The sequence below is a fragment of the Puma concolor genome, chromosome D2, assembly GCF_028749965.1.
Source record: "Puma concolor isolate L17-30 chromosome D2, mPumCon1.1.hap2, whole genome shotgun sequence".
Classification (NCBI taxonomy): Eukaryota; Metazoa; Chordata; class Mammalia; order Carnivora; family Felidae; genus Puma; species Puma concolor.
In genome coordinates this window covers 49,293,699-49,321,310 of record NC_141677.1, presented here as the reverse complement: position 1 = coordinate 49,321,310, position 27,612 = coordinate 49,293,699, and the positions used below count along the sequence as shown (strand labels likewise).

Here is a 27,612-nt window from a genome sequence, read left to right as displayed (position 1 = left end):
CCACCGTTTCTCAGTGCAGCCCCGGGACCTCCTGGACCTCGGAGAATTCCCAGTTGCAGGCACTTGCACTGTGGGGCCACCCCAGGCCGGCTTCTCCTCAGGGGTGGGGCAGACAGGCACCAGGCACTTTGCCTCCGACTCGTTTCTCACCATACAAGAGCTTTGTGACATCAGAATGGCCATTTTCCAGACAAAGAGATTGAGGCCTTCAGAGTTGAAGTCTCCAGCAAGGTAAACACTGCAGTAAGTGGAAGGTGCCAGCGTGGCTGCAAGGCGTGGGCGCCGAATTTGTAACACAGCAACAGCCATTACCAGCATTAAGCTTTGAGGGGCCTCGGGGATGCAGGCAGCTGCTTGTCACCTTCAATCAGCAAGCTAAGGGGCCTTCCAGCTACCAAGGGGCTCAGCACAGGCTGCGCCCTCACAGAGCCATGTGGGGCCCAGAAGAGACCTCCCCCCTCCCCCACCCATTGTCACTAGGTTTCCCCCAGAGCAACTGTGGCCTGACTGCCACAGTTTGGGGACACCCCCTCCGCCACCCAATGTCTCCTCGGGGGTCCAGAGCCCTTGGAGAGATGAAGTGTGTCAGGGAACAGGGGCCACACCCTAGGGCAAGTGTTTCCCTGTGAACTCTCCCCCAGCTTCCAAAGGGCAAAGGAATCCCCACTCAGGAGGCCCAGGCACCCGCTTCCTCTATTGTATTATAAACTTTGCTTTTGGATACTTTTGCTTGTATTACAATGAAGAGCTTCAGCAACCTGGAGCCATCTGTGCCTTTTGAAAGATAGCAAAGCATTTTAACCGGGCTGGGTGGCTTCTTGAGAGAAAAATGGACCACCTGGAAATACCAGTGGGTAAATATATCACTGTGATGAAAAGCAGGACCCTTATGTCGTGCAGGGGCGTGTGGCCCCCTCAGGGAGCCCGCCTCTGATTCTCCCCCTGGTGGCCATGAGCACACGCAACACCCAGTCCCCATCCTTGGCGCCAGGCTCCTGGGCAGGGGAAGAAAGGGGAGGAGCATGCCTGGGCTCAGGGTCTCTGTCTCTCCCAGGGTGGGGAAAGTCAGGATCCCCTTCCCTCTTAAAATGACCCCCCCTTCCTCTAAGGCCTGGAGGCAGAAATGACAGGCAGTTGACAGACCACTGGCACCTGGGGTGAGTGCTCGGCCATGGACGCGTTCCCTTGAGAGCTCCAAAGCGCTTGCCAGGCTGCCCCCTGGTCAGGTCATTGTGTCCTTTCCCACTCCAGTGGTGGCTGTGGGGAAGAGACTTCTCCATAGGACCCCCATCACAGGGTCTCTCTCCTAGGCTGTTGTGTCTCATGGGAAGCTTGGAATAATGCCAGAAACCCCTTCCCCCTACCCTTTATTCTTTTTTTGGCGGGGGGGGGGGGGGTGGGGGGACACCTTCTGAAGATACCATTAGCTTCTTTCATCTCAGTACATATTAGCAGAGGAGCCAGAGCCCTGTCTGATGTCCCAAATGCAGCCACGTGGTTTTGAGCTTGGGGAGAATTGGCCAACCTCACTCCTCCTTAGTTGCCTCCCTCTGACCCTGGTTCACACAGCTTCGTAGAAGGGGCTACAGCGAGGCAAGCCCAACCCCTGTGGGCACCAGCCAGCACCCACTCCCAGGTCAGCCCTCCCCGCCGCCTCCTAAGGCTGTTCTGGCTGAAGGCTGCCCCACGCTTATTTGCCAGCGAAGGTCAGGGCCCAGCAGGTTGTGGCAGATGCAGGCATTCGTATATGTTGTTTCTAACTCCATCTCCAAGAGTACGTGCCCCATTTCCCAACCCTGTGGGGTGTGGAGGGCAGGGTTGGTGTCCGCATCTTACAGATAAGGAAACTGAGTAAATTACTTGTCTGAAACTTTTCAATGTATGGTTTACATTCTGCCTCCCCACTCAACACACATAAAAGAGGGCAGATAGGGACACCGGGTGGCTCAGTCGGTTGGGCATCTGACTCTTGGTTTCGGCTCAGGTCATGATCCCCCAGTTTGTGAGATTGAGCCCCATGTTGAGCTCTGTGCTGATGGCAGGGAGCCTACTTGGGATTCTCTCTCTCTCTCTCTCTCTCTCTCCCTCTCTCTCTCTCTCTCTCTCTCCCTCTCTCTCTGCTCCTCCCCTGCTCCTGATTGTTCAGTCGCTCTCCCTGTCTCTCTCGCTCTCAAAATAAATAAACTTTTTTAAATGTTTCAAAAAGAGGGCAGATAAACATTTTTAAAGTGAAAAGCAATTTTAAAACAGAAAAAAAAAAGTAGGAATGGAAGAAGAAAGGAAGAAAATAGTTTGATAGCCCGCAGAAGAGACAGAGGACACTGAAGCAGAATGTGAACTTGAATGTGGCCCCAGCAATGCCCTCCTCCTCTCCCCTCTGTCCCTTGAGCACTGACCAGGGTCAGCCAGTTCTGACCTGGCCCAAGGGAGCAAGGTAATGGGTCCTCAGGCCTGATTCTTTTGAGTTCTCTGATGCCTCACCTGCCTCTCTGAGGAAGGAGACCCTTCCTCTCCCCTATTCCTCCCCCTCACCTCCTTCCTTGCCAGACGCCTCCAGGCTGGAGGACCCAGGGCTGGCCCAGACCTTAGGTCATGTGAAGCGAGGCCCTGGCCCCCAGACCTGCCGAAGAGCAGGGCTCTGGACAACAGCCTGCACTTTGGCCCCACAGCTGAGAAGCCCCCTGGGTGGAGGGAGGGATGGGGACAGTGAGGACAGAGCCACCTGGTCTGCAAGCTGAGCTGGTGCAGGTTCTGTCTCAGCCCTCAGCATGGACAACACACCCCCAATGACACAACAGGACTTGTGAGCTGGAGCCACTGAGATACCCCCAGGTACCCTGGTGATAAGTTCCCCCCAAACCCGAGCGGGCACATTTGGGGAAATGCTGTTTTCTCTTGGGCCATTTGGAGCACAGGCTCTGAGGGTGGGAGCCAGGAGGCTGACTCTGGAGTGCCCAGGGCTTCACTCTGAAATCACTGTGGGGCTGAGACCTTTGCTTCTTACCTGCCACCGACCTCATTTCCCCACCCTGAAGCCACCGCATAGACAGTAGCTACTCCGAGTATGAGCTTACAACACACCCCCCATGACGCATGTGGGTTTTATCCCACTTACTCATCAGCAACAGCCGAGGAAACAGGTCCTTTTAATTACCCCATTTTACCCATGAGAAAACCAATGAACAGAAACATTAAGTCACTTGCCCAAGGTGATCATCCAGCAAGGAACAGTGCGAGCGGGGTCAGTAATACCACATCATGCCAGATAGGCTGTTCTCACTCTTCAGAGGAGGGGGTCTCACTATGAAATGCCAAGGCAGGCAGCCCCTGCAGAAAGGTGTCTCCCTCTCAGAGACCTGCTGGGGACAGCGCCCACCGCAGGGGAAGAGGGCCAGAAGGTGACACAGACCAGCGTGCTCTATATAGAAGCCTTTATTGGGAGGGGTCAGAGTTCATGGATCACCGGGAGGTGCAAATAGAGAGTTCTGAGGCTGCTGCCGTGGCGGGGGGGTGGGGGGGAGGCTGCGGTCCCACAGAGTGGCTTGGAAGGCCAGGAGCCTTGGTGCCGGTCCCTTGAGGGCCTTGCCAGAGAGTGCCCCTGCACCCTGGAGTCACAGAGTCTCCCTCCGGGGGTCCCTCGGGCCTTGCCACCATCCATCTGTCTCTGTGGACCCCAGGGGTCAGCAGAGGAGCCAGTCCGCCTCGGTGGGTCCCTCCTACTTGGCTGCTTTTCCTGGGACTCCCCATACAGCCAGTCCAAGGGGTCAGCAGCACCATCCCTGGGCGGTGCAGGCTGCTGGCCAATGAAGCGGGTAGTGATGTCCCGTAGGGACTCAGTAGGGCAGTTCGTCTCGAAGGCCTGGGCTGGCTGGGGCGGTCTGCCAAGTTGGGCTCTGGCTGTGGCCGCGTCCAGCACTGAAGTGGGCTGTGCCAGCTGACAAATGGACTTCACGTAGTCATCCAGGCTGGGGGAGGCCAGGGGTTCCTGCCCAGGCCCCCCGGGCGGCATCTCTTCCGAGGTCTCCCGAATCGTGGGCAGGTGGGCCACAGGAACCAGTAGCCGGGACCTCATGGCTGCCGGCGATGGGGAGCAGTAACCTGTTGGTGGACAGAGGACCAGCGGTGAGCGTCTGCCATCCTGTCACCCCTCCTGTGTCCCCTCCCTCATCTGAGAGGCTGCCTAGGTGAATCATGGGCCTGAGAGCAGAGTGAAGTCTGCAGACCCAAGCCCAGGCTCGGACCTCCTGGACTCTCCCTTTCCTGCTAACCCTGGACACCGTGTGCTTAAGAATCTGTCATTCCTGTAGTTTAAGAACCTATACAAATAAGAGAACCCGGCCTAACGGACTGGAGTCAGAGGGAACCTGGGAGTAAAGCCAGTCTCTGCCAGTTCCTGACCTGGGGACCTATGGCAGGGTCACCTCTCCAAGTCCACCCTTACCCGTCCAAAAAACAGGGTTATAAATACCCGCTGGAAAGGATGTAAGAAACACATGGAATGACCCTACACGTGAAATCTCTTCTAATGTGACGCCCTCTGCAGCTATTAGCCGCTAACTGCATCCCCTGGTCTCTCGTAGCCAGTGAGGCTGTGTAGGTCCCTGCCCTTGAAGAGAAACAAAACCTTTCCATTTTATCTCAAACCAGAAGGAAGCTGCTCCCTCTTACCTGTAGCTGAGGGAACGTGGGGAGAGCAGGGATGCCGGATGAGCAAGGACAGTCCTTGGGAAGACCCACAGAGCTCAGGGTGGAGGGCTGGAGGCCCAGCCGGCTGAGTCCCGCGTCCCGCGTGGAATGTGGGGACAACTGGCCCCTGTCCGGAGCGCTGGCCTCCGGGAGCCGTCTGGTGAACCTGGAGGTGTGGCCGTTGCTTTTATACTTTTCCACCAGCCATCAATTACTGTCACGAGGGCCAAAAATAGCAGTGCACAGGAAGGCTTTGGGAGGAAAACAGCCGGGTGGGGCGGGGTTTGGCCCAGCAGCCAGCCTGGAGCTACAGGAGGCCCTGGGGGATGTTTACTCTACAGGGCAGGGGAGGGAGGGGCACCATTCCTGTGGAAGAGTGGAGTAGGGGCGAGTGGAATAGGGGTGAGGGAGTGGAAGGCAGAGGGAGGAGTAGGGGGCTCCAGTAAGGAGGAAGGTGTTCGCTAAGACCCAGAACTGAGGGTACACAATGACTTCCTGACTTACGGAAACATGAGGCCTTGGGACAGCACATTCTAGTCCTGTGTCTGTCTGCATGCACTTCCTCACCTGTGCGGCGAGGGCTGCCCAGAAGCCCGGAGGTCCTCCTCTGACCTCGGTTTCCTTCTGATTTGACCAGAGACAGCTGCAGACTGACAGGGCCTCCCCTCCATCCCATAGGGGGCAGGCTGAGGGACAGTGGAGTCGTGGCTGGGGGGACAGCGTGGAGGCTCATACGCGGCCCATGCAGGGACATAGGGCCAGCAGTCCCCAGCACAGCTGACCCCTGACCTAGGAGGCTCTGCTCTGCTTTAGCTCCTTGCTTCCAGCCCCAGGGCAATTCCCCCTGCCTCCTTCCCTGCCAGCTCTCCAGAGCCTTCCAATGGCATATTTGAAGCTTCAGCCTCAGTGTGTCCGGCCCCACTGCCCTGCCCCAGCCGTGCTCTCTTTTCCTCCTGACTCTCATACCCAGCACCTGACTCATTTGATCTCCCTCCACCCGGGTCAGCCAGGCCGGCAGGCACGGGTCTCTGTGAACAGACATGCTGAGGTGTTTTAGGTGGGGCAGCAGCTCAGAGGAACCCCACTTTGGGTTTCCTTACTGCCCCATTTAACTCCAGTGAATCAATCCAGTCTCTCCTTTGTTGGGAGGGTTAGTTACCTATCTGTGACTGTGTAACATCAGTGGTTATCAAAAATCACTCTGGTTTTTTGTTGTTGTTGTTTTCTTTTTTAACAAGTAGTGCAAGGCCATTCCAGAAAGCTGTGTGTACTTTTGATAACCTTGAACAAAGTGGAACTGTTTTCTCTGTGGATGGCGGAGTGTTTTAAGCGATGACTAACTTACTATGAAATCAACACTGCAGGGCACATCCCCCGTAAGGCCTTCCGGGGATATGAAGAAATTTCTACAAGGTCCCTTCTTCTTGCAAGGCTTCCCATGCCTATAAGGAGAAAGAAATGGAATTTGTGAATCTAGAGTGATGTTCAAGATAGCAATGGGAGAATGATGTTCAAAGTTCACTGCCCAAAGGCTAGTATCAAAGCAGATTAGGAGCCTGGAGCTGGGAGGACCACAGCTCTGGGGAAAATGAGGCCGAGAAGAGTTCAGACAGATGCTCTGAAAGCAGGCTGGCCAGGCACACGCATGGGGGCCGTTAGGCTGGGCACAAGGAGCCTGGAGGTGGTCGCGCATACATAGGAGCCTGCACTAGGTCAGAAACAGAATCAAAGACCTGAGGGGTGTGAGTGGCACCCCTGAGACCTGAGGGCACTCGCTGAGGGTGCCTCTGGAGGGTTCTGACAATGAGGACCTCAGAGTCTGGCAGAAGGGCAGTAGGTAGCTGTGCCATCTGCAGACCTTAGGAAATCAAGGCTGATTGGGGGCACAGAATGAGAGCTGTTGTAGATCTTCTGAGTGTTCATGCCAATGGTGAACCATGGGACTGGCTGTGTCCAGGTGGTGAGGAAAGCAAGACTGGCCCTCGGGAAAGAAGGCAGCTTGGAAATATGGGGGTGGGTCGGGCCCACTCGAGTGGTTACTGTGGCAAATGGCGGCAGTGTGGGGAGAAGGGTGAGGCTGAGACCCAGCTCCAAGGACCAGCAGGGAATGGAATCCAGCGCCCTGCACATGTTCGCAGCAGGACCTGGTGACCGTGGGGCCTCCTTCCCAGGTGCAGTGTGGGGGAGGGGTGTGGGAAGGCTCTCTGCTTGGCACTCTTGTCACTGTGGCCATGCTTCTCTGGAACATGTTTCCTTACTCCTGTGTGGACGTGCTTGCTGGATAGCAGCTGGGTTCCTGTGGGACGCCTGACTCAGCCGCTCTGTCCCAGGCCGTGCCCCTGGCCAGACGAGAGCTGAGCAGTGAAAGGGCACGCCCCAGGTTTCCTCTGGTCAGTCACATGGCCTTACGCCTTGGAGCATGTAGAGGCTTGTGTACCTTCCCCCTGGGGAGAACCCCAAGGAGGAGAGGACGTGTTTGGGGCCAAGAGTGTGCAGGGCATCCCATGGATGACAGGCTGGCCCTTACGGGGGCTTGGGGGAGGGTGGGCAGTGACCCCCGAAGAGGGCCGCTCTGGGGACTGAGGCTAACCTGTGTGGGTCCCCACAGGAGGAAGGCGCTTTGATCATTGAGGGACTTCTCAACATTGCCTGGGGACTGAGGCGGCCAATCCGGCTCCAGATCCAGGATGACAGGGAGCGAGTGCATCTCTCGGCAGCCTCCTGGACGCCTGGACAGCCCAGCTGCCACCTGTGAGTGCCGGGATGGCTGAGGCAGGGCCAGGGGGCCTCCCTGACAACTGTTCAACCCCGCTTACTTTTCGAGAGGTTCGGGGGCTGGGGTCCTCAGTCTCAGGGCAGAAGCCCTGCTCCATCATGGGGCACATGAGAGCACAAGCCAGCCTTAATCCTTGTCACCCTGCGACTGCCTGAGCCCATGGCCTCACCTGCCAACAAGTGATCTTTCTAGATGATGACCAAGTCACCTCACTCTTGGAGAATTTTCCAGACTCCCATCACCTCCAGTTGTGTTTTTCATACATTCACGGGAACCACCTTATCTGCAAGGAGGCAAGCTACAGCCAGGGGGCTCCCCCCATCCTGGACAAAGTGAATGTTTTTTGGCATCTGTTCTAGCTCAAAAATTCACACAGATTTCACCTCTCACTGCTCTGCTCTTATTTTAATATCAGAATTTGTTTTATAAATGTACTTGGACTCGATGCCAGATTTATCTTAATATCAGAAATACGTTTGAATCGTGACAAAACAGGTCCCTATTTTATTGCTTAGTGGACATTTGCCTCCTCTTGCCCTGTCACCCCCAATAAAGGGCAGTTGGCTGCTGTGCTTTGCTTGCTCCTGCCTATAATGAATCCTTCTGAGAGGCAGAAATTCAAAACTTCCTCCCCTTCAAAAATTCAAGTACAGGTGCTATCCTGAGGACACTGAACACCCCCCGCCCCCCGCCGCCCCGTTGCACCCCATGCAGACTTAGAGTATAGCATTTGGATGGACTTCTTAGAAAGGCCGCTAGTACGATTCATGCGTCCCACTCCCTGGGGTAAAGCAGCCACGTGAGCAGACAGACAGCAGGACCCTCAGAGGCCCTTCTCCCGCCTGGCACCAGCTACCCTCACTTGGCGTCCACCCTGCCCAGAGGCCCAGAGGTTAGCCCCTCAAGGTTGCCCCTGCCCAACACTCCATCAGGCCTGAGGGAAGCCCAGAAGGCCCGCTCAGCGCTTGGCCACAGACAGCGCCTCCCCAGTCTACGCCTAGGAGTGCATGGGCACCGCCTGTGTCCCTGTGTCTATGCAACAGGGACGAGCTCACTCGGGTCAACGGGCCCGACTCCCTCTCCCTCCAGCAGACACCATGGCAATTCTTGGCTCTTCTTTTAATATTTTGCATTAACTTGGTGTGAAATCCAGCCTTACCTCAGCCTGCCCTGCTTCTCACCTTTGTCCCGTCCACAGAGGCATCCATCCTTGTCTCTCTAACTTGAGCTACTTCTCTCTGTCAGCAGCTCTGTGAGCACCATGATTGTCTTTTCAGAAAGGAGCCGCTTCTTCAGGATGGCAGGGTCACTGCCCAGGAGCCGAACGCTCAGACGGCGCCCAGCACCGAGAGTTCCAGAGACAGCTCAGGTAAGTGGGGCCTCAAGCTACCCGGGACCGTGTCTCACTCAGCCCGGGTAGGAGCGGAGGGGCTTGGCTCAGGACTGTCTCTGAAGGACAGCTTTGTGGAGGGGCACAGAGTGGCTTCAGTTGTCTTCAGGAATGACACTTGGCTGAATCCCTCCTCAGTATGAGGTAGTCTCATCAGCTCCTCATAGCAAAGGAAGCAGAGGCTTGCAGAGGTGACATTATTTGACATAATTTGCCTGAGTCCCCTGGACCGTGCTGCATTGCAGAAAGGAGACGACATCGGGAGCGGGCATGGTGCCCTCCTGTCCCTGCGAACCTCTAGGACATCTTCTTCACACTCTGGGGTCCAGACTGCTCTTCTGTCCCTCTCACACTCAGTCGGGGCTCAGAGGGTTGGGACAGGGCCGCCAAAGACCTGCCCTGAGTGCCCAGAGACAGAGGCCCACACCACGGCCATGTGGTGTGGTGACTAGGTCATCCTGTCTGGGGGGGTCACCTTTCCCGTCTGCAAAGTGGGCATCACCCGAGCTGGACCCCAGCCTCTGTCACAGCAGCAGCATTCACATTACTGTCTGCTGTAGTGTGGTGCCACCACAAAGCCCCCAGGAAGCCAGGTCCCATGCACTGCAGCACAGCAGGTCTCTGGACCTGTGCACCACCCGGGACCAACTTTCTCATTCATTCCTCCCTGCAGAGCCCGTGGAGGAGGATGAGGAGACCCCACAGCTGATGCGGACCAAGAGCGACGCAGCCTGTGTGATCCAGAGGAGGCCCCGGTCCCGCACACCCGGAGAGGCCCAGAGGATCCGGCGACATCGGTTCTCCATCAACGGGCACTTTTACAACCACAAGGTGATGTCCCAGCCCGGCCTCTCCCCTGGGCCCTGAAGCTGAGGCCACGGGGAACCAGCCCCCAGCCTGCACGGGTGCAACTGTTGGGCTTTCGCTAGGCCAGGCCGCACAGAAGTCTTGTCAGAGTTCACCGTCACCCTGGCCCTGTGGACTGGGGTGGTCGTATCTGTGTCCTCATGGGGAGATGGGCTCAGGAGGAGAAAGAACTTGCCCAAAGTCACATCAAAGTAGCATTCAACAAAACAAAACAAAACAAAACAAAGCATTCCACCTGGTGACCCCAAAGCCTGTGTTGTTTTGTTTTGTTTACCACATGCTTACTCACTGTCAATCCATTTTCATAAGTTGCATGGATTTTTGGAAAGTAATGCCATGTTTATGTCTGATGAGGCAGTTTTCTGTGAGGTTTCCACCAGAGCTCAGTTGATGGTTTTGTGGGAACATGACGTGCTACTGGCATTCTTACAGGGCAGATTAGCCCCCTCGGTTGAGGTGCGCCCAGAGGCATGTTCTCCTGTGTCCCAGAGAACCTGCCCTGCTCCTGGTTCCCAGCACTTAGCCTTTTGTCCGAGTGCGCATTGTACTGCCCCTAGGAAGAGATCTCCTTCCCCAGATGACATCAGTCCCTAAACAAACCGAAGTGTAAAAGGAGAAGTTGATTGTTTCTATAAATGGCATGAGTGGCAGTGTGGGTGAGGCCCCGGATGGAGTGTCCCATAACAGGGCCACATCCTGCAGCGCTGGGAAATGGAAGCAGGGGTTTCCAGCTGAGGCAGCTGCCCGTCTTGATAGGCAATGACTCATGGGAGGGGGAGGGGGCCTGGCAAAGGCAGGTCTCAGGGTCAGATCTCAAGAACGGTTACACGGTTGAGGCCTGCCAGGAGCCACTCGAGTGCTCTGGGGGCACCCTGGACTTTGGGGTGAAGAATTCAGCAAGGCAAGCTTGTTGTCAGGACCCGCCTTCCACTCTGTGCTGGGTTGGCGGTGAGTGTTCAGGGGTGACAATAGGTTATCTTTGCTAAGTGCAGGAAAACCCAGGACTATTTGAGAGTCAAGTTTCCTGAAAGGGCACAGGGGAGGTAGGGCTAAGGTTAAGCAGAGATTAAGAATGGTTTGGATTAGCCAGAGGACTCTCAATCTGTCTTGGGTATTCTTTAAATCTGGTTCCAAAGGGGGTTGGTCTGTAAGGCGTTATGTAAGCATATTAGATATTTATATGCTAGTTTAAGGAATTCGTCAAAAATTTTAAAAGAATATTTGCATGGGATTAGGCTCTTTGTATTTCTATGTTCCTAAAAAAGGAACCTTTTGATCCGTGACTCGAGGTACCAAAGAGTGGGGTTTATCTCCAGTATGTTTACCCCCCTCTTCTGAGAGAGTGACTCATCTCTAAGATGTGTGTCTGGCACATTAAGCCTTATTTTAGTCATTACAAATATCCCAGAGACACGGAGATCTGAGCACTCCATATCCTTCAAAATGCACAGCAATGACCAGTGAGAGCTTTTGTGTCGGCCCATTGGAGCTGCTCTGGGGAGAAGGGCTCCTCAGCCAGCCCAACACTGAACCCACTAGCCTGTAATCCAGTCAGGGTGGTTCTTTCTCCCAGTGACAGATTTACCTACAGAAGGTGGGTTCCTTCTTCCAGGCAAACTGACTAAACCCCAGGACGTGAGCTAGTGTCTTTAGGCATGTTGGACAGTGGATTCCCATCTCCTGGCTGAGTAAGGGGCTCCCCCTCTCTCACCTTACTTACGATCCATTCAGAATCCGTGTCCTTAGAAATCAGGTGACACAGTATTTGAGTCACAGGCAGCAATGGAAGAAAAGAAATTCCTAGAATTGACTTCCTGAGGCTGTTAGTCTGGATTTTCTTTCTGAGGACTGCACACTATTACTTCAAGACTCCATCATTTTTCTTTTTTTTAAAAATTTTTTTTTTCAACGTTTTTATTTATTTATGGGACAGACAGAGACAGAGCATGAACGGGGGAGGGGCAGAGAGAGAGGGAGACACAGAATCGGAAACAGGCTCCAGGCTCCGAGCCATCAGCCCAGAGCCCGACGCGGGGCTCGAACTCCCGGACCGCGAGATCGTGACCTGGCTGAAGTCGGACGCTCAACCGACCGCGCCACCCAGGCGCCCCGAAGACTCCATCATTTTTCAAAACTGTTGTGATTCGCAGTGATGTTGACATGATTTCCAGACCGGGTTAAACTTGGTACCTGTCCCAGTGCTTTGCCCTGGGCTGTTGGATTCAAATGTGTTTTACCAGAGAGAAACCCTTGTGGTTAGAGATGGCAAAGATGGGAGCTTCGTTCCTACGTGGAGCTGGTCAGTATCATCGTGAGAAAAGGCACCAGGCAGAAGCACTGACAATGTCTTGTTGACAAGACCTTTCTTCTCCTTGAAATGGCCTGACTCCTCCAGTCCGTATTTCTTGGGGACTGAAAGCCTACTCTGGCGTTCTGTATCTCCCAGAGTCATTCTACGTCTCAACTTTAGAGGAGGCAGGTCTGGATTTGAGTCTGACCCTGGTGCTTGGGGACACTGAGCAGGTCCTTCATACACCCGAGCTCCAGTTACATCCTGGGGACAGCGGGGCTGGGACCACAGAGGAGGAATGTGCAAATTTGAATTTGGTGTTGGCAAGTGAGGAAGAGCTCACCTGGGGGGGGAGTGAGTCTCACAGGGAGGACCCAAAGCAAGGGCTTTCCAATGGCTCTGCCCTTTCTAGATGGGTGACCCTGACGGGCTACTTAACCTCTCCGAGCTTCGGCGTCCTTTCTTAAAAGGAGGACTAGTGATAGGTACTTCGAAAAGCTGTTGTAGGAGCCAATCAAAGATTTGGGATGAAATGCTAAGCAGGTCTATAACCTGGCTAGTGTTCATTGAGGACTATGAAGCCTCAGGCGATGCCCTGGTTGACTGGATATATGGTGTCTCATAGGCAAAGGCAAGGAACATAATGTGAAGAGTCTGTGTGGCTGGACCACAGGGAGACGGGGAGAGAATCATCGTACCACATGTGTAAACAGTGAGAGGAGCTGTGGATGGTGCCGTTTGGGCCATGGGAAGCCTTCAGAGACTTTTAACAAGAACTGTGCTAAAAGACAGTGCTTCTCAAGTTGTCCTGTATGGAAAGCATCACCTGGCGGTTTCCTCAAAATGCGGGTTCTGATTCAGGAGGCTGGGGTTGGGAGACAAGACTCTGTGCTAACGCAGCTGGTCCAGAACACACAGAGCTGCAAGGTGCTTGAAAGGTTGTTCCTTTGGGCAGCAGGGTGGAGAATGGATGGAAAGTGCTGAGATTGGACAGGAGAAAGGTGGGACACTTAGGCAGTGTAGACGGACAGCCTCTTCTCGGGCACCGCTGGGAGAATGGGGAGGAGCGGACGGATTCGAAAACTTTCCGTCTTAGAATCAACAGACACTTGGCAATTTGACTCAGAGACAGAGTGAGAAGGAGACTGGTCCCCCCCCCCCCCACCCCCTGTGAAGTACTTCCATGGGACTGGCTCCTAGGATCAGAGAGCTGGCCCTGACAGCTTTGGAGGCATCTTTCTTTCAGTCCTCTGTTGCTACAGTTTCCCCAAGTGCACCCAGATGTGGGCACAGCTGTGTGTAGACCTGTGACCGGACAAGCACAGGTGTTCCCACAGCCCAGGTTCACCTGTCTCTCTGGACCACTTGGCTGACAGTGTGCCCAGACCCTGCCTGATGTCACTTCCATGTCCCTCTGGCCCTGCCCTGAACTCTCCGCCTCCCTCCACAGACCTCAGTGTTTACTCCTGCCTATGGGTCTGTGACCAACGTGAGGGTCAACAGCACCATGACAACCCTGCACGTGCTGACCCTGCTGCTGAACAAGTTCCGAGTAAGTCTGGCCATGAGCGGCCTTGCCCCGGGAGGCTGGTGGTTTGCTGTTTTGTTGGAGGAGGGGGCTGGCAAAGGCTGGGGAAGGTGCCCGTGGTTCTTGGGTAGAAGGTCTAGCAAGGTTTCCTGGACTGAAGCAGCATCTCTGGGATTTAGAGCAGAGAGAGGGGAGGATCCTTGGGGACTTGTGTGTGTGGCACTGGGGGTGTGGTTACTGCCAGGGATCCCTTTCTGTCCGTCTTGTCCCAGAAAGCCGTGGTCTGACTGCCTATCACTGCCTGTACAGGTGGAAAATGGCCCCAGTGAATTTGCACTCTACATTGTTCACGAGTCTGGGGGTAAGTGTCTGCCTGTGCTTCCAGATCATGAAAACAAAAGTCGCTGTCCATTTGGCAGGCTCAGTGGCCGTGCTGCTTGGGCAGGGGGCCACGACGAACGCCTCTGCCAGGCCGAAACCCAGCCACCCTCGCTATGCCTCTCAGAATCCCAAGGGAAGTCACCATCTCCAGCGTCGCTCAGTTGGGAGGGGTTGGGGGATGTGTGTCGGGGTCCGGGAGTTGGAGCTGAAGGTTCCCCCCCCAAGTACGTTTGCCAAACCCGCATGGCCCTCTGCACAGCACTGGCCTCCCCATGGCCACTCTGCCCTCTCTGCTTCTCCCTCGGCTCCTGTTCCTCTCTGACCTGGGCCTTTGCTTTGTGCCATAATCACACGTCATTCCGGGCACCCTTCTCTTCCAAGCCTGGAGAAGATTCCTGGGCCCCCCGGACATCCATTTTCTACCACATTCCCAGCCTGGAACAATGAGGGGCAGTACTAATGCCCCATGAATTTTGTAAATTGCCTTCTTTTTCAGAGCGAACAAAATTAAAAGACTGTGAGTACCCGCTGATTTCCAGGATCCTGCACGGGCCGTGTGAGAAGATCGCCAGGATGTTCCTGATGGAAGCCGACCTGGGCGAGGAAGTCCCCCACGACGTGAGTTGGGGCTGAGGCTCTGGGAAGCCTGCTCTTGAAGGAAGAGCCGGATGACAGCATGGGGGCCCCAAGGGCTCTGAAGGGCACCTTGGCCAGGCCCTGTCTCCAGGGGCCACACAGCTGTCCTTAAGGGCCCCAAGCCTGGCAGAGTGAGGGCTCCAGCCCTCCCTCCTCCTGTCAGTGACCACCAGCTCTAACAGCAGGCCTAGGGGAAAAAAGAGGTTGGGTCCTAGAAAACCATAGCCTGTGCTTTTCCCCTCGGCAGGTAGAAACTTATCCTTTGTTAGAGTGTGTTTAGTTATTACCTTAAAGACCTACACAAGGGCTCCTTAACTAGGACCTACCCAGGGCCTGTGGAAGGGAGCCAGCTGGCTAAGTCTTACCACAGCCTGAGTCCTGGGCTAGGAGTGAGCACATTGCCAAACTCCCCTACACAGGAAAGGCCCATAGGGTTTGAACCCAAGGCAAAGGCCGGTGACCCTGTATCCCTCAGACCATTCGCAGACTAGTGCAGATTCGTTCCACTGATAGAAACAGTGGTGTTCCCAGCCCCCCTCACCCCCACCCCAGAGAATACCCAGTGTGGTCCTGCTCTCTCTTGAATAATTTTCCTCACATCCAGCTTAACCTTTCGTCCCAGGGATGATAGTGGCCTGTGAGGTAAAAAGGAGCCGATCCGTCCTCCATCCCAGAGCAGACAGAGTGCTGGGGTTGGCTGGGGAGGAGGGCAGCCACTTCCTTGGCTATAAGACATTGCCGGATTCGGCTGCCGTGGAAGCCACGAGGAAAAGAAAACACATGTCTGGCTTCTAATTGAAAGCACACTCAAATGTTCTTGGATTTTCTAGGTCGCTCAGTACATTAAATTTGAAATGCCGGTGCTGGACAGTTTTGTTGAAAAATTAAAAGAAGAGGAGGAAAGAGAAATAATCAAACTGACCATGAAGTAAGCAGCACAGAAGGAGCCAGTCGTGGGTCCTGAACACCAGGGCAAGCGTGCAGGGCAGAGCACCCAGGCTGGGGCCGGGACAGCTCTCCCCTCGCCTCCCAGCCCTGGCTCCCCAGCACCTCCCTCTGGCCCCCTGCTCAGTATTGACACCAAGATGGGGTGACAGTCTGCCCGAATGGCAGGCTGCGGTGCAAGCTGCCCATCTGGCCCCAGCACCTCACCAGCACGGGAAGGGCACAGCTGTTGAAACTGAGTGGGAGAGTCAGGCAGGAGTGTGGCTGGGTGCTGGGCCAGGGTAACGAGTTCTTCTGGTGACACAGCTCTGTAGGGGCAAGCGAGGAGAGGGCCTGCTCAGGGCGGTTTCAGCCTGGTCTGCACCTTTTGTGCTAGTGGGGTCTCTGAGCCTGCCCCAAAGCGGTGGCTGTTGGAGCTTTCTGTAACAGCCGATGTTTTCGGGCACAGGGGACCCGGCCAATGGAAAGGTGAGCCGGCTCCTGGGGAAGATACATCAAGGCCCGGCTGGGCGAGGTTAGCCAAGATGCACAGCCCAGTGACTGGTCTGTCCCCCGGCAGGGTGGAGGGTGGGGCAGGGAGAGCACCTGGGGCATCAGCCAGGGCCAGGGCTGGAGTCCCCCTCCTTAGGAAGGGAAGGAGGGAGTCTGCTCACGGCCAGGGCCTGCGGTGGGGAGACTGCTTTGGATTCCGGTTTCTGGCTGAGTGATTTTTGGAAAGCCGCGGCCCTCCCCACGCCCCGCGGGCTTCCGTCCATGCGGCGAGGCCTCTTCCGGCAGTCAGCAGAGACCCCCAGTCAGAGAGGACGGTCCACCGTGCAGTCTGCAGTGTCACTGTAGGGTTTTGGAGCTGGAAGGGGACCTGGGGGCCACCTGGTCAGTCTATTCAGCGCACGGAGAGGAAGCCGAGGCCTGAGGTGAGGAAGGTCGCAGCACAGGTCACTGACGAGCCTGGGCTTGAGCGCAGGCTTCCTGATCCCTGCCCTGCCACCTGTTCACTCCAGCACGCCCCTTTCCGTACTGGAGAATCTTCGGAAAGGAACAGCGCGCTCTGCTTTTGAAGCCCAGCAGGGTGTGAGGCCCCGTCTGTCCGCTCCTCTAAGCCAGCCGTCTTGCAGGGTGTGGGCCTGGCTCCTCCCTCCCCTTGGTGGAGGAGAGATGATGGCTGCCAGCCGCAGGTCTACTGGCCCAGGCACCTGTGTGCTCCTTCGTTCTTCTCCCCTCTCCCTGTGTCCTCCCGTGTCAGCGAGTCCCCTTGACTGTGTCTCCCTCCAGGTTCCAAGCCCTGCGTCTGACGATGCTGCAGCGCCTGGAGCAGCTGGTGGAGGCCGAGTAGCCAGCCGGCACCAGCCTCTTCCGAAGCCCCCCACGGCCGGTGCACACCGAGCGCCGGTGGCCAGGCCCTGATCGGTCACATTGACCGAGAGCCACCGGCTGAGGAGTCTAGCACACGTGCTTCTACATGTCTACCTGCCCGAGCACCATAAGTCCCGTGCCCCTGGCTCCTGGCTCACTCACAGGGCCCAGAGCCAGGCCTGAGGAGCCAGAAATTTGCTGGGTGGGGTGTCTGTGTGAGGCGTGCCTGTGCGGCAAGTAGCCCCGAAGCTGTGGCACTGGCCAGAGTATGGGGCTGGATGTCGCGGCCGGTCCTGTTCACGCCGTACCTCTCTGGCTCAGGAGAGCAGTACCTGATCGAGCCCGTGAGGTGTGCGCTCTGTCTGCTCTCCCAGGGCCTGGCCCAGAGTTTCTGCACAGCCACAAGCCCCCCACCTCCTCATCCACGTGACCCACAAGATCCCCGTCTGCCCTCACCTCATGCAGCAGCTCCGGACTCTGCTGGGAAAAGCAGGGGCTGCTAGCAGACACGGGATGTGCCCTGTGTCCAGCCATCACTTCTCCACGGCATCCCTGGCCGCCCACCCCACGAGCCCCATGCAGCCTAGCACCCTGGCAGCAGAGGTCAGACCAGGAGTAAGACCAGGAGCGTACCATCTTCCCTCTGCAGCACTCACTCTTAACATCCTCAGTGAGACCTGAAGGAATTCTTATAAGGAGCTTGCTGCAGGAAACATGGCACTTTGATCACACGGAGGAGGTGGCCCACGTGGCGTGGGAAGGGTGCCAGCCTGTGTGGAACAGAGTCCAGGGGGCTCTGCGGGGGGCAGCCATGTGGTGGGCCCGGGAAGGCAATGGTCCGTCCCCGTCGCGCTGTCCCATGGATACCTGTGTGCCTCTTGCCCTTTCTGGTCTCTTTCTTCCACTCTCTATGCTTCCCGTCAAAGGGGCACAATGAGAAGAAATGTGTATTTGAGGAGAAAGCGCTTTGAACCCCCTGGGGCCAGAACAATTTGGGTTTGTCAGCTGTCAGAGAATTTCTGGAATGAACAAGAAGGCCTTTGCACAACTGTGCAACAGTTTACGTTGGTCATGTGAAGTGTTTGTCCAAACCAGAGCAAATTAAAGACCAAATTCTTTTCCCACTGGGGCCTGTGGATAGTGGATTTAAAGAGAAGAACTAGAGAGTCTTCCAGATATAAGAGAGATCCCAACTCTGCTCTGTGCAGTGGCTCCTTACTGGCCCCCACAAAGAGCAGAGCTTGGGAGCAGCCGTGTCCTGTGGATCCACTGTTCAGGGTGAACTTCGTGCTGGGGGTGCCCTGACCTAGCTCTGCCGTCACAGAGACATGCAGAGATGCCCCAGGGAGATCCCCTGCAGTTTCTGTCATCTCTGTTCTCCTTTGGCAACATAATTTCACAGGTGCTCAATAAAGGTGTGCTGAAGTGAAGGAGTTAGGACCGAGCCTTCTTTTTGTTGTGTGTGTCCACCCTAACTCCCTGCTCGAACCTCTCAAATTTTATCCTACGATACGTGTGGCCAAAGTTGGCAAAAGAGCCAACGCTGGGGGCAGCCCGCTGCTCTAGGCCCCAACGTGACTCCTTCATTTCAGTGCATATCCTTGGGACCGGTGTGGGGCCTGAGGACAGAGGCAGCCAAAGGGCACAGAGGAAGAATCACTGATGGGGGTCTGTGGGCAGCCTGAATGATAAGCAATAGGGCCACCGTGATTTACAAAATCTTGGCATCAGGACCATAGGAATCTTCCAGGCAGGAGCTCAGATGGGATGGCAGCATCTCTACCTAAGAGAGGGTAGAAAACAAATCAAACAGGCTCCCCCCGGTCGTTCTACTCCCCAACCCGTTACTGACAAGCTCAGGTCTAGGACAACCGCCAATCCATCGTTCAGCGGTAACTATGCCAGGCTTGTGCTCAGCCCTGGAGCGACAAAGACAGAGCCACGGTTCACCTCACCGGGAGGTGTTCAGGGGTACCCTCAATTGGAGAAGCAAGCTGGATACCCAGGAGGGTCAGGGGACCAGCAGAGCTGGACCAGAGAGGATAGAGCTGATCTAAGTCCCTGGAAGGAGGCCTGAGGCTGAGCCCGGGTTGGAGTATGTGGCACTCCAGCCTGAGAAACACGTGCCAGCTTGGGAGAAAGACAAAGCCCAGGGGAAAGCCATTGGATCAGGAGACCTTCTGAAAGCACTCACTGGTTTCATTTTATAGTTTTTTTGGTGTTCGGGATTTTTTTTTTCTTTTTTTGCAGTTGCTACAATAGTATTGTTCAAGACATCTCTAGATAAGGATCACTTTTGAAATAGACATTATCAAAATTAACCTGTGACGATCATAGCAAAGAAAAATCACTAGCAAGTTGTATAGGAAAGGGGGAAAGGTACACTTCTACAGTCATCTAAGGGGTTAGCAAATCTTTTCATCAACAGCATATTTGCTTTTCAGAGGCAATTTGAAAAGCTGCTAATTCAGCTCACAGTGACACCACACTTGCAGACTTTCTTTGCTGGGCTCTGTGGTTTCCTGCTGGTTTGTGTGGGAGCTCTATTTTCCTCTTTCCATAGAGTTTACGGTGTTTCTCACGTGCTCCCTCAGTAACTAGTATCTCAGGTAATAAAAGTATCCAAAAACAAAGTACAGACTCCTGTGAGTGCGTGTCCTCTCCTAGAACAAGCCTGCCTTCCCAGGCCAGGTCTCAACCAGAGAAAATAATAAACACAGGATGAAATCAACATGATTGCAAAAGAAGGCCTGGACTCAGGAAAAACAGGGTGATTTGCCCAGAACAAATTATCAGAAGGAACCAAAAAACAGCTTGTTTTTCTCATGTGATAACCATATGCCACCTGCTTGGAATGTTTACCAGAAAACCGATTAAAGACCTTCCTACTTTCACAATAAAGCTCTGTGTTCACCCAGGATACATCTGGGCCTTTAGTCGCAGGGAAACAAAGCACAAGGCTTATTCAGTCTGACCAGGTGATCTGTGGAGGAGCCAGGAGTGCGCAATGTGCCCCAAGGTGGGCAGGACGCAGGCACCCTGCAGCTGTGGAGAAGGAGCGGGACATCCTTCTTAGGTGCCCAGGTGGGCAGCGGCCCCTCTGCCTCAGTTCCTCAGCCGTGATCAGGCAGGAAGTGCAGTCATAGCCAAGCCATTCTAAGCGTAAAAACATCATATGTACACGTGCTGTATTTAGGCCCCACAAGCTGAGATTGTCTGAAAGAAAGTCAGCTGTTGACCTGCCCCTGGACTCAGAACATGCAGGGTGGGGCTCTGCTTATCCTGCCCCCCCCCACCCCCGCCAGGATTTTAATAGAATGTTTTCTGCAAACCCAGGAATGGGAATTCCCACAGTTTCCTTTCCCAGAGAACCCAAAGGAAACAGAAAGCAAAGTTTCAGGCTTGGTAGACAGAACTATTGTCCAGGGGTCCCTGTGTGTGGACCACTCCTGTTACTGTGCTTGGGTCACACGTGTGACCAGGCTCCCTTACATTGTTGCCAAATGCAGCGGCTTCCTGCTGAGACGGGGCTTCTGTGTCACGTGTGTAGGTGCTTCTTCCTAGAATGAGCTTGTCAAATACTACCAGGCTCAAGGGCACACTGGTCCCTGCTGGGTGGTTTCCCAGAAAAGCCCCAGCCTTCAAGGAGATGACAGCAGCTTGGGGCAGGTTATAGTCGTGAAGGTGTTGAAAGTGGCTCGATTCTGGGTAGATTTTGAAGTCAGAGACACCAGAATTGAGGATTGGATTGGGTTTGGGTTTAGGGTGGATAAAGAGACAACAATGACATCAAGATTTTTGACCTGAGCAACTAGGAAGATGGAGTTGCCATCAATTGCTGGGACAAAGACCACTGAAGGAACAGGTTGGGTGAATGTCATTGTTATGCCCAGAATTCGTGATCCCCAAAGACCACTAGGGAGCCGAGTCCGATGCAAAAGCAAAGAGCCTTTATTCGAGCTAGCTCGAGCTCAATCCCCTACCTGCACCGACGCAGCAGTGAGATACCAGGGAAAGAGAGCGAGTTTCAAAAGGACAAAGGTTTTATTGGGGCCTAGGGGCCGTTGGTGAGGTAACGGCTATGGCCTCAGCCGATTGGCTGGGGAAGGGTCCTGGGGAAGGGTCCGAGTCCTGTTAGGCAGGTGAGGGCGGGTTACTCAAGGGGAGGAGGTGTGGTCAAGGTGAAGGACACAGAACAAGATGGAGTCGGCCGGCGTAGGCCCGCCCTTTCAGTCATAAGTTCCTTTGTGGTGTATGTTAGGTTTGGGGTGTCCATCACGCATGCAAATGGCAGCCGAGTAATCAATTGCAGATACAGGCCTGGAGTTCAATAATATTTGCGTCTGAGGATCAGGCTGGAGTTACCAAGTCAGCAGTCTCCAGCTTTAACAGATGGTATTTGAAGCCATCAGACTGGAGTAGCTCAACAGGGGAATGAGGGCACAGAGAGGAAGAAAGGTCAGATGACCCAGCACCTGCCAGGCTGGAGAAGGAGGAGGAGCTTGTAAGAGAGAAGAATCAGGAGAGATCATTATTAAAGCGAAACAGGGGACTATGCTGAAAATCAGGAGACTGTTGCTGAAAAGGCCACTCCCAATCCTTGGTCTTCCACTTCACACACTGTGTAAACTTGAGCAAACTTCTCTAGGTCTTGGTTTCCTTAACTAGAGAGTATGATCATTTCCACTTTGCAAAGGCTTTTTGGTGATAATTAAGGAGTTAAAGAAGCCCAAAATGGGGTCATTTGTGCCGCTCCACCACAACAGGAACTCAAGACTTATTTAGTTTCAATCTGTCCCAGGACTGTGGCCTTTTAACACCTGAAATTTCCTGATGGGCACTAGTGAGGTCATCTGCATGACAAAAACCCTGCTTTTCCTTCCCTCCCCCCAAAATGTAACAACACTTTTTTTCTTTTGCTGATAATTTATTGTCCCTCCTTCCTATAAAAATCTTCCCTTTTGTTAGTACTCCTTGGAGCATCTCTACTTCCCAAATGGGATGCTGCCCATTCATGAATTGCTTAACAAAGCCAAATCAAGATCTTAAAATTTACCTGAAACTAATATAAGACAGTAAATTACACTGGAATTAAAAAAAAAAATCTTGACATTTACTTGGTAAAAAAAAAAAAAAAAATTTAACACAGGTGACTCGTGAAAACTATCGGTAACAGTTTCGGCTCTCCAGAAGTACCTCTTATAATTCGTAAGTGCTCAATACTTGTAGGAAGAATGAGGTCTAGGGGGTCGGGCAGGCCGGCGCTGCCTTAAGAAAGCCCTGACTGATCGGGCTTCGGTTTGCTGGCCCCGTAGGCCGCTGGGCGCCCACAAAGGGGCCCCGCCACAGGTCTTGCTGTCCCGGCGGCCTCCGGATGCCATCAGAGGGGCGAGAGCGGGAAACAAACAAGGAGAAGCATAGGGTTCCTTCTTTCCGGTGGGCCCAGCACCATAGAGGGTCGCCCCCACCGCGTTCCTAGAGCGGCAGCTCTGCGCCGACTGACGGCGCGGCCCTCACTTCCGGCGGCGCGAGGGGCGCCCAGCGAGTGAGCGAGCCAGGGTGGCGGCCGGCGGCCCGCGGCGCGGTGAGTGGGCCGGGGGCGCGAGGCCCGGTGCTCGGTGCTCGGAGGCCGCTCTGGCGCCAGCTGGCCGCCGCGGGGCGGCGCGGACCCCGGCCCCCGCTCCCGGAGCCACGGGGCGGGGGCGGGGGCGGGGGCGGAGGGAGCTGGGCGGGCCGGGCCTGCGAGGAGCGGCCGGCGGAGGCCTCGGGAGGGCGGAGGCCTGCACGGGAGTCCCTGCGAGTCGGGCCGCATCCCCTACGCCGGCCATCGCCGTTTCAGGACTAAATAGTTTGAACAAACGCTTGGGTAGCACAGGGCTGTTAGAGGCGACCCGCAGAGACTGACTCATTTACACCTCTAACACCCTGATGATGTAGCAGCCTTATTGTCTTCCCAGTTCTATGGGAGAGAAAGCAAGGCCCGCTCCGGTACGCGTGTTCGCACGACTACAGTTCCCATCGCTCGGGTTTACCTTAATACCTCCACCCGCCGAGGAATTATGCTGAGCACCGGGCGGAGCGTTGGACTTGGTGTTAGAAGTTGTGGCTGCACTCGGGTCTTCCACTGAAGAGCATGAGCTCTGGGGCCTGGCTGCTAGGGGTTGGGAGCCTGGCCGACGTATGCCTGCCTTTCCTTAGCTGTAAAATAGAGATCGTCGCGTGAAGCTGCTACGAGAATGAAATATCATAGCACAGTCTCTGCCTCTCAGCATGATTTTCTCATCTGTAGTGTTCTGGGTGGATTGCACAGTCTAAAAGTTTCCTACCAGATCTGACTTCTAGAGTATGAAAAATGATTTCTTTTTCAGTGTGTAAGTCCCATTATAGCTGTTGTTTGAACACAAGACCATGTGCCTAACAAATGTTTCCTTGTAATAGATATTCTGTAAGTAGATACATATTCTGTAATAGATACTCCGTAAATATTCACTAAAGGAATGAGTGGTGCCCTCTCAGTAATTGATAGTGTGTGCAGTTTGCTCTTTCTGATACTTACCGTAATTACAACAGAGCTAATTATTAAATATCCCAAATGAAGTCCTCAGCACTTCCAGGCCTAGAGTCTCAATTATACAATATGAGATGAAGGAAAAGCAAGAACAGTGATGTAATTTGTATTTTCAGTTATTTGCTCTATGAGCTTGTATGCAGAGACCCAGAGTAATTATTCTGATTTTAAAGTCTACTTTCTGACACAAGATGTGGAAAATAGTTCCAATAATTTTATTACTTTTGTAGCCCATCTTATCCCACATTGTCACCTGTTTGGAGTTAGTGACTTACTTGTTTATGGCCATTATTTCAATAAAAAGCTAAGTAGATGAAATTCATTTATTTGAATTTTCCTAGCATTTGGGTATTTACAAAATCCTGTCCTATTTTTGCATGTAAACTTGCCGCCCTTCCTTTTCGTGTGCCCTGCTCACCCTGCTTTTTTCCTACTCCGTTTTATTCCACTGTCCACTAAAAGTTCTTCTGAAATTTTTTTTCCTCTCTCCAAAAACAATTCCCTTGTTTCAAATTTTCAAAGAATTGTCCTCTTTCTTGGATCATTCGAATCTGGAAAAAATACTAAAGCGTCTCTTCATTTATATTTTTCTCATCCAGTATTATTGAATTGATTCACAAACTTGCCACTCCCTAGAGAGGAGCTCCTACTGTCAAAGCAATTTATGCTACAAAGTTAAAGCCAAGTAGTATTCACGCTGTGAAAGTAGAATGGCTAACCAAGTAAGGATAAACAAAAATATTTAATAAAGTAGTATGATTTGTCATTTCATTTTAATTTGGATGCCTTATGTAGTCACCAGTAAGAAAGTAGAATTTTTACATGGGAGTAAATACTAAAATGTAATGATAGTCTATTACCCAAATTTTGATTGTCTTTTGGAGTTATTTCTTTTGTTCCCATGAAGATATTATTTTGTCTCAGCCTTTTAATCCTTCAGAATTCTATATCCATTTGATAATGCCTAATAAAAACATATATTTCACATTATCACTTTTATTTTGTCATGACTCAACAGACAAAAACTCCATGGGTAAATTTGGTCAAAATTTGGGGATATTTATTAAGTTGAAACCCTGGGAATTATTAGAATTATTTTTCAAGTATTTTTCCCCCAGAATTGTCTTTCATATGTATTGGATACATTAAAAAAAAAAAAAAAAACTTTTTTTAATGTTTATTTATGAGAGAGAGAGAGAGAGACAGAGTGTGAGGGGGTGAGGGGCAGAGAAGGGAGACACAGAGTCCAAAACTGGTTCCAGGCTCTGAGCTGTCCCGACATGGGGCTCGAACTCACGAACAGCCAGATCATGACCTGAGCCGAAGTCCAACGCTTAACCAACTGAGCCACCCAGGCACCCCTGTACTGGATACATTGTTAATTTAAGCATGGATACAATTTTAGTGGGTTGAAGAGGTATTAAAGTTGAATAAACAAATGATCTAAGTTGGCTTTTATTTTTTTCTTCTACGCAGCAAATTCTGAGCTGAGGAGCTCTAGGAGGTGAAACTTCAGAAGAAGAGAGCAGACTTTTAAGAGTACATCTGGCTCATCACCATGAGGTTAGGAAAACCTAAGGGAGGTATTTCTCGGAGCTCAAGCCAAGGAAAAGCTTATGAGAACCCACGCAAAACAGGCCGGCAGCGGCAAAAATGGGGAATGACTGTTCGATTTGACTCAAGCTTGAGTAGACTGAGAAGAAGGTTGGATGAGAAGCCCTATAAATGTACTGAATGTGAAAAGAGTTTCAGTCAGAGCTCAACTCTTTTTCAACACCAGAAGATTCACACCGGAAAGAAATCCCATAAATGTGCCGATTGCGGGAAAAGTTTCTTTCAGAGCTCTAACCTCATTCAGCATCGGCGGATCCATACTGGGGAAAAGCCCTATAAATGTGATGAGTGTGGAGAAAGGTTTAAACAGAGTTCAAATCTCATTCAACACCAGAGAATTCATACTGGAGAAAAACCCTATCAGTGTGATGAGTGCGGCCGATGTTTCAGCCAGAGTTCCCACCTTATTCAACATCAGAGAACCCACACAGGGGAGAAGCCCTACCAGTGCAGTGAATGTGGCAAATGCTTCAGCCAGAGCTCTCATCTTAGGCAGCACATGAAGGTGCACAAAGAAGAGAAACCTCGTAAAACCCGGGGCAAAAATATTAGGGCAAAAACTCACTTAGTGTCATCTTGGAAAGCCGGTACAGGTAGGAAGTCAGTGGCTGGTCTCCGCTAAGTAAAGGGCACTGCTTCAGCCTTCTTTTAAATACAAAAATAAAAGCTGTCCCTTTTAGAACTGGAGATATTTTGTAATAGAGCACTTAAATACTGTATCCTTTCCTAGCATGGAGACATTGGGAGTTTAATGACCTTGGGCTGAGAAAAACTACAAGTCCAGCTGGTCTCATTTCTTTTTATGTAACTTGGAAGACAAAAACCCGAAACTCTGTTTTGAGAGAATATAAGATCCTTGACCTCATATGATAATTGCTTCCTGCATCATTTTGACAAAAATAACTATGTTTTAATGGCACGTGTGAAAGTGCAGGTATTCTAGTGACTCCTCAGTTTTAGGACTTCTGTGGAAGTAATTAAAAGGGAGAAGAAATTAATTCTGTTAGTGTGGAAGTTCTGCAGCTGATGAGGAGATTTTATGTTTGTAAAGTTTTGTAGTATATTAACCATTTGGTATGTAAGTATGACTCAAGACTCAACATATTAAAATGTATTCCTGTTCACTTAGCTTTTGTTTTTCCGTCCTGCTTATGGACACTTATTAATAAAAGGAATTGAATTTCCCTCTCTTTCACCCAATGCTTAATAAGAGATCCTCTAGAAGCCAAAGTGAGAACTGAAGTAGACCACAAGTCTCCTATTCCCACTAGCACAGTTCTTTGAGATGGTGTTACACTGTGCCACTTGTTTCTGAGAAGTTGGGGTGGCTTCATGTTCGCCCGTCCCCATGCCTTTGTCTTTCGGCATTCGCTTACCCTCTGACAAACTGAGCCAGCCTGTTAGATCTACATGAATAAATAATTAAACCATATCCTACCAGCACACTCAACTTGTTAATTAGAAATCTACAATTTACACGCTTCCCTGCTTTCCCCCTTTGAGAGTTTTAGGTAACACTGGTTATCTTAAACAAATGCTTGTCGACAGTGAAAGTCATTTGACTCCAGTGTCCGTGCATCTGTAGCTCAATGTGTAGATTTTGAAATGTAAGTTAACTTCCTCTGAGTCGATACGAATTATTTATGAAGTTGAGCAAACCTGTTACTTAACTTTCGTCAGGACAATGCCAAGTGTCAGACATTCTGATCAGCGTTCAGCTCAGGTTTTAATTTCTATTGAAAGCTAACATTCTTCTGATTTTTTTGTATCTTTTGTAATCATACCAGTTCCTGCTGTATTAATGACATCCATAAAAATAAAGAAAATGAAATATTTTACATACGACCGCCTTCTGTTTATTTTGCTCCTGGGAAATTGTTTCAATGATTTAGGCAACATGTAGAAATCCGAGCTTTTGGAAGAATCCCTGTTCTGCCTGTTTTTTATTTCCTCAAGCTTGAACTTGGCCTCCCTCCTGGCCTTGCATTTGAGTGCAAGTCATAGAAGATGCCTTATTGACAACAGTTTCATTCAACAGAACATCCACAGAGTGTTTGGTGAGTACCAGGTGATTGTAGTTATCTTTTACAAAAGACTCGATCCCTGATCATTTACTTAGCAAGTGTCCCCTGAATCACAGCCAAGTCACTTTGTAGTAGGGGCATGGCTCTGGGGCCATTCTGAGGCTCTGCCATGAGTGTTATTTATAGCAGTTTTGTGTCTGGAGTAACTTGTGTCTGGGACCAACACCACTTTCTTTAATGAATTTGCCAATTTTGACAGCAACCTGCAATAGAAAGACCTCTGTATATTGTTAGATTTCATAGTTTATATTTTTACCCTGAATAGACTTCCATATTCTGTAGAAAAGTAAAGCAAATCCTCTTCAGACTTTTGTGTATTCCCAGTTTGTGGTATGCATGTCTTCTCAGAGCCCTAAAAATGGAAGCAAATAGGTCAATAGCATGGTGGCCTTTCGTAGGACCTGACGTACAGGCGGCAGCCTTCATCTGCTTTTGTGACGTCTTACCAGAGAAGTATCACAGCTGCTTTAAATTGATTAAAGGATATGTTCCCC

The 27,612-nt window shown here is 52.3% G+C and overlaps 3 protein-coding genes across 6 annotated transcripts in view; 2 read left to right on the top strand and 1 right to left on the bottom strand.

The window, feature by feature from the left end:
- The window catches only part of RASSF4 (Ras association domain family member 4), a 32,930-nt gene extending 14,645 nt beyond the window's left edge, over nucleotides 1–18,285 (top strand). The window contains exons 4-11 of one of the 2 annotated variants that reach the window (XM_025918121.2): nucleotides 7,295–7,437; nucleotides 8,740–8,831; nucleotides 9,526–9,683; nucleotides 13,460–13,561; nucleotides 13,847–13,898; nucleotides 14,415–14,536; nucleotides 15,385–15,482; nucleotides 16,772–18,285. In XM_025918121.2, the coding sequence (XP_025773906.1) occupies nucleotides 7,295–7,437; nucleotides 8,740–8,831; nucleotides 9,526–9,683; nucleotides 13,460–13,561; nucleotides 13,847–13,898; nucleotides 14,415–14,536; nucleotides 15,385–15,482; nucleotides 16,772–16,832 (828 nt within the window). In that variant the 3' untranslated portion in view covers nucleotides 16,833–18,285. The remainder of the gene's footprint in view (nucleotides 1–7,294; nucleotides 7,438–8,739; nucleotides 8,832–9,525; nucleotides 9,684–13,459; nucleotides 13,562–13,846; nucleotides 13,899–14,414; nucleotides 14,537–15,384; nucleotides 15,483–16,771) is intronic. The other variant, XM_086680300.1, reaches the window with a different exon arrangement.
- Nucleotides 3,417–4,862, bottom strand: DEPP1 (DEPP autophagy regulator 1). Its single transcript, XM_025918126.2, has 2 exons — nucleotides 4,669–4,862; nucleotides 3,417–4,098 (listed from the first exon to the last, which is right to left on the bottom strand). Exon 2 carries the CDS (start codon nucleotides 4,070–4,072, stop codon nucleotides 3,446–3,448), a length of 627 nt encoding a protein of 208 aa, XP_025773911.1. The 5' UTR covers nucleotides 4,073–4,098; nucleotides 4,669–4,862; the 3' UTR covers nucleotides 3,417–3,445.
- A 4,004-nt stretch (nucleotides 18,286–22,289) lies between the features above and the next one.
- Nucleotides 22,290–26,879, top strand: ZNF22 (zinc finger protein 22). Of its 3 annotated transcripts, none has more exons than XM_086680333.1 (2): nucleotides 22,290–22,436; nucleotides 24,897–26,879. In XM_086680333.1, the coding sequence occupies exon 2, from the start codon at nucleotides 24,979–24,981 to the stop codon at nucleotides 25,654–25,656; it is 678 nt and encodes a 225-aa protein (XP_086536459.1). In that variant the 5' UTR covers nucleotides 22,290–22,436; nucleotides 24,897–24,978; the 3' UTR covers nucleotides 25,657–26,879. The 3 variants fall into 3 exon arrangements, with proteins under 3 accessions (XP_086536459.1, XP_086536461.1, XP_086536460.1); XM_086680335.1 differs by lacking the exon at nucleotides 22,290–22,436 and adding an exon at nucleotides 22,554–22,840; XM_086680334.1 differs by lacking the exon at nucleotides 22,290–22,436 and adding an exon at nucleotides 23,092–23,223.
- The last annotated feature ends 733 nt before the right edge of the window (nucleotides 26,880–27,612 follow it).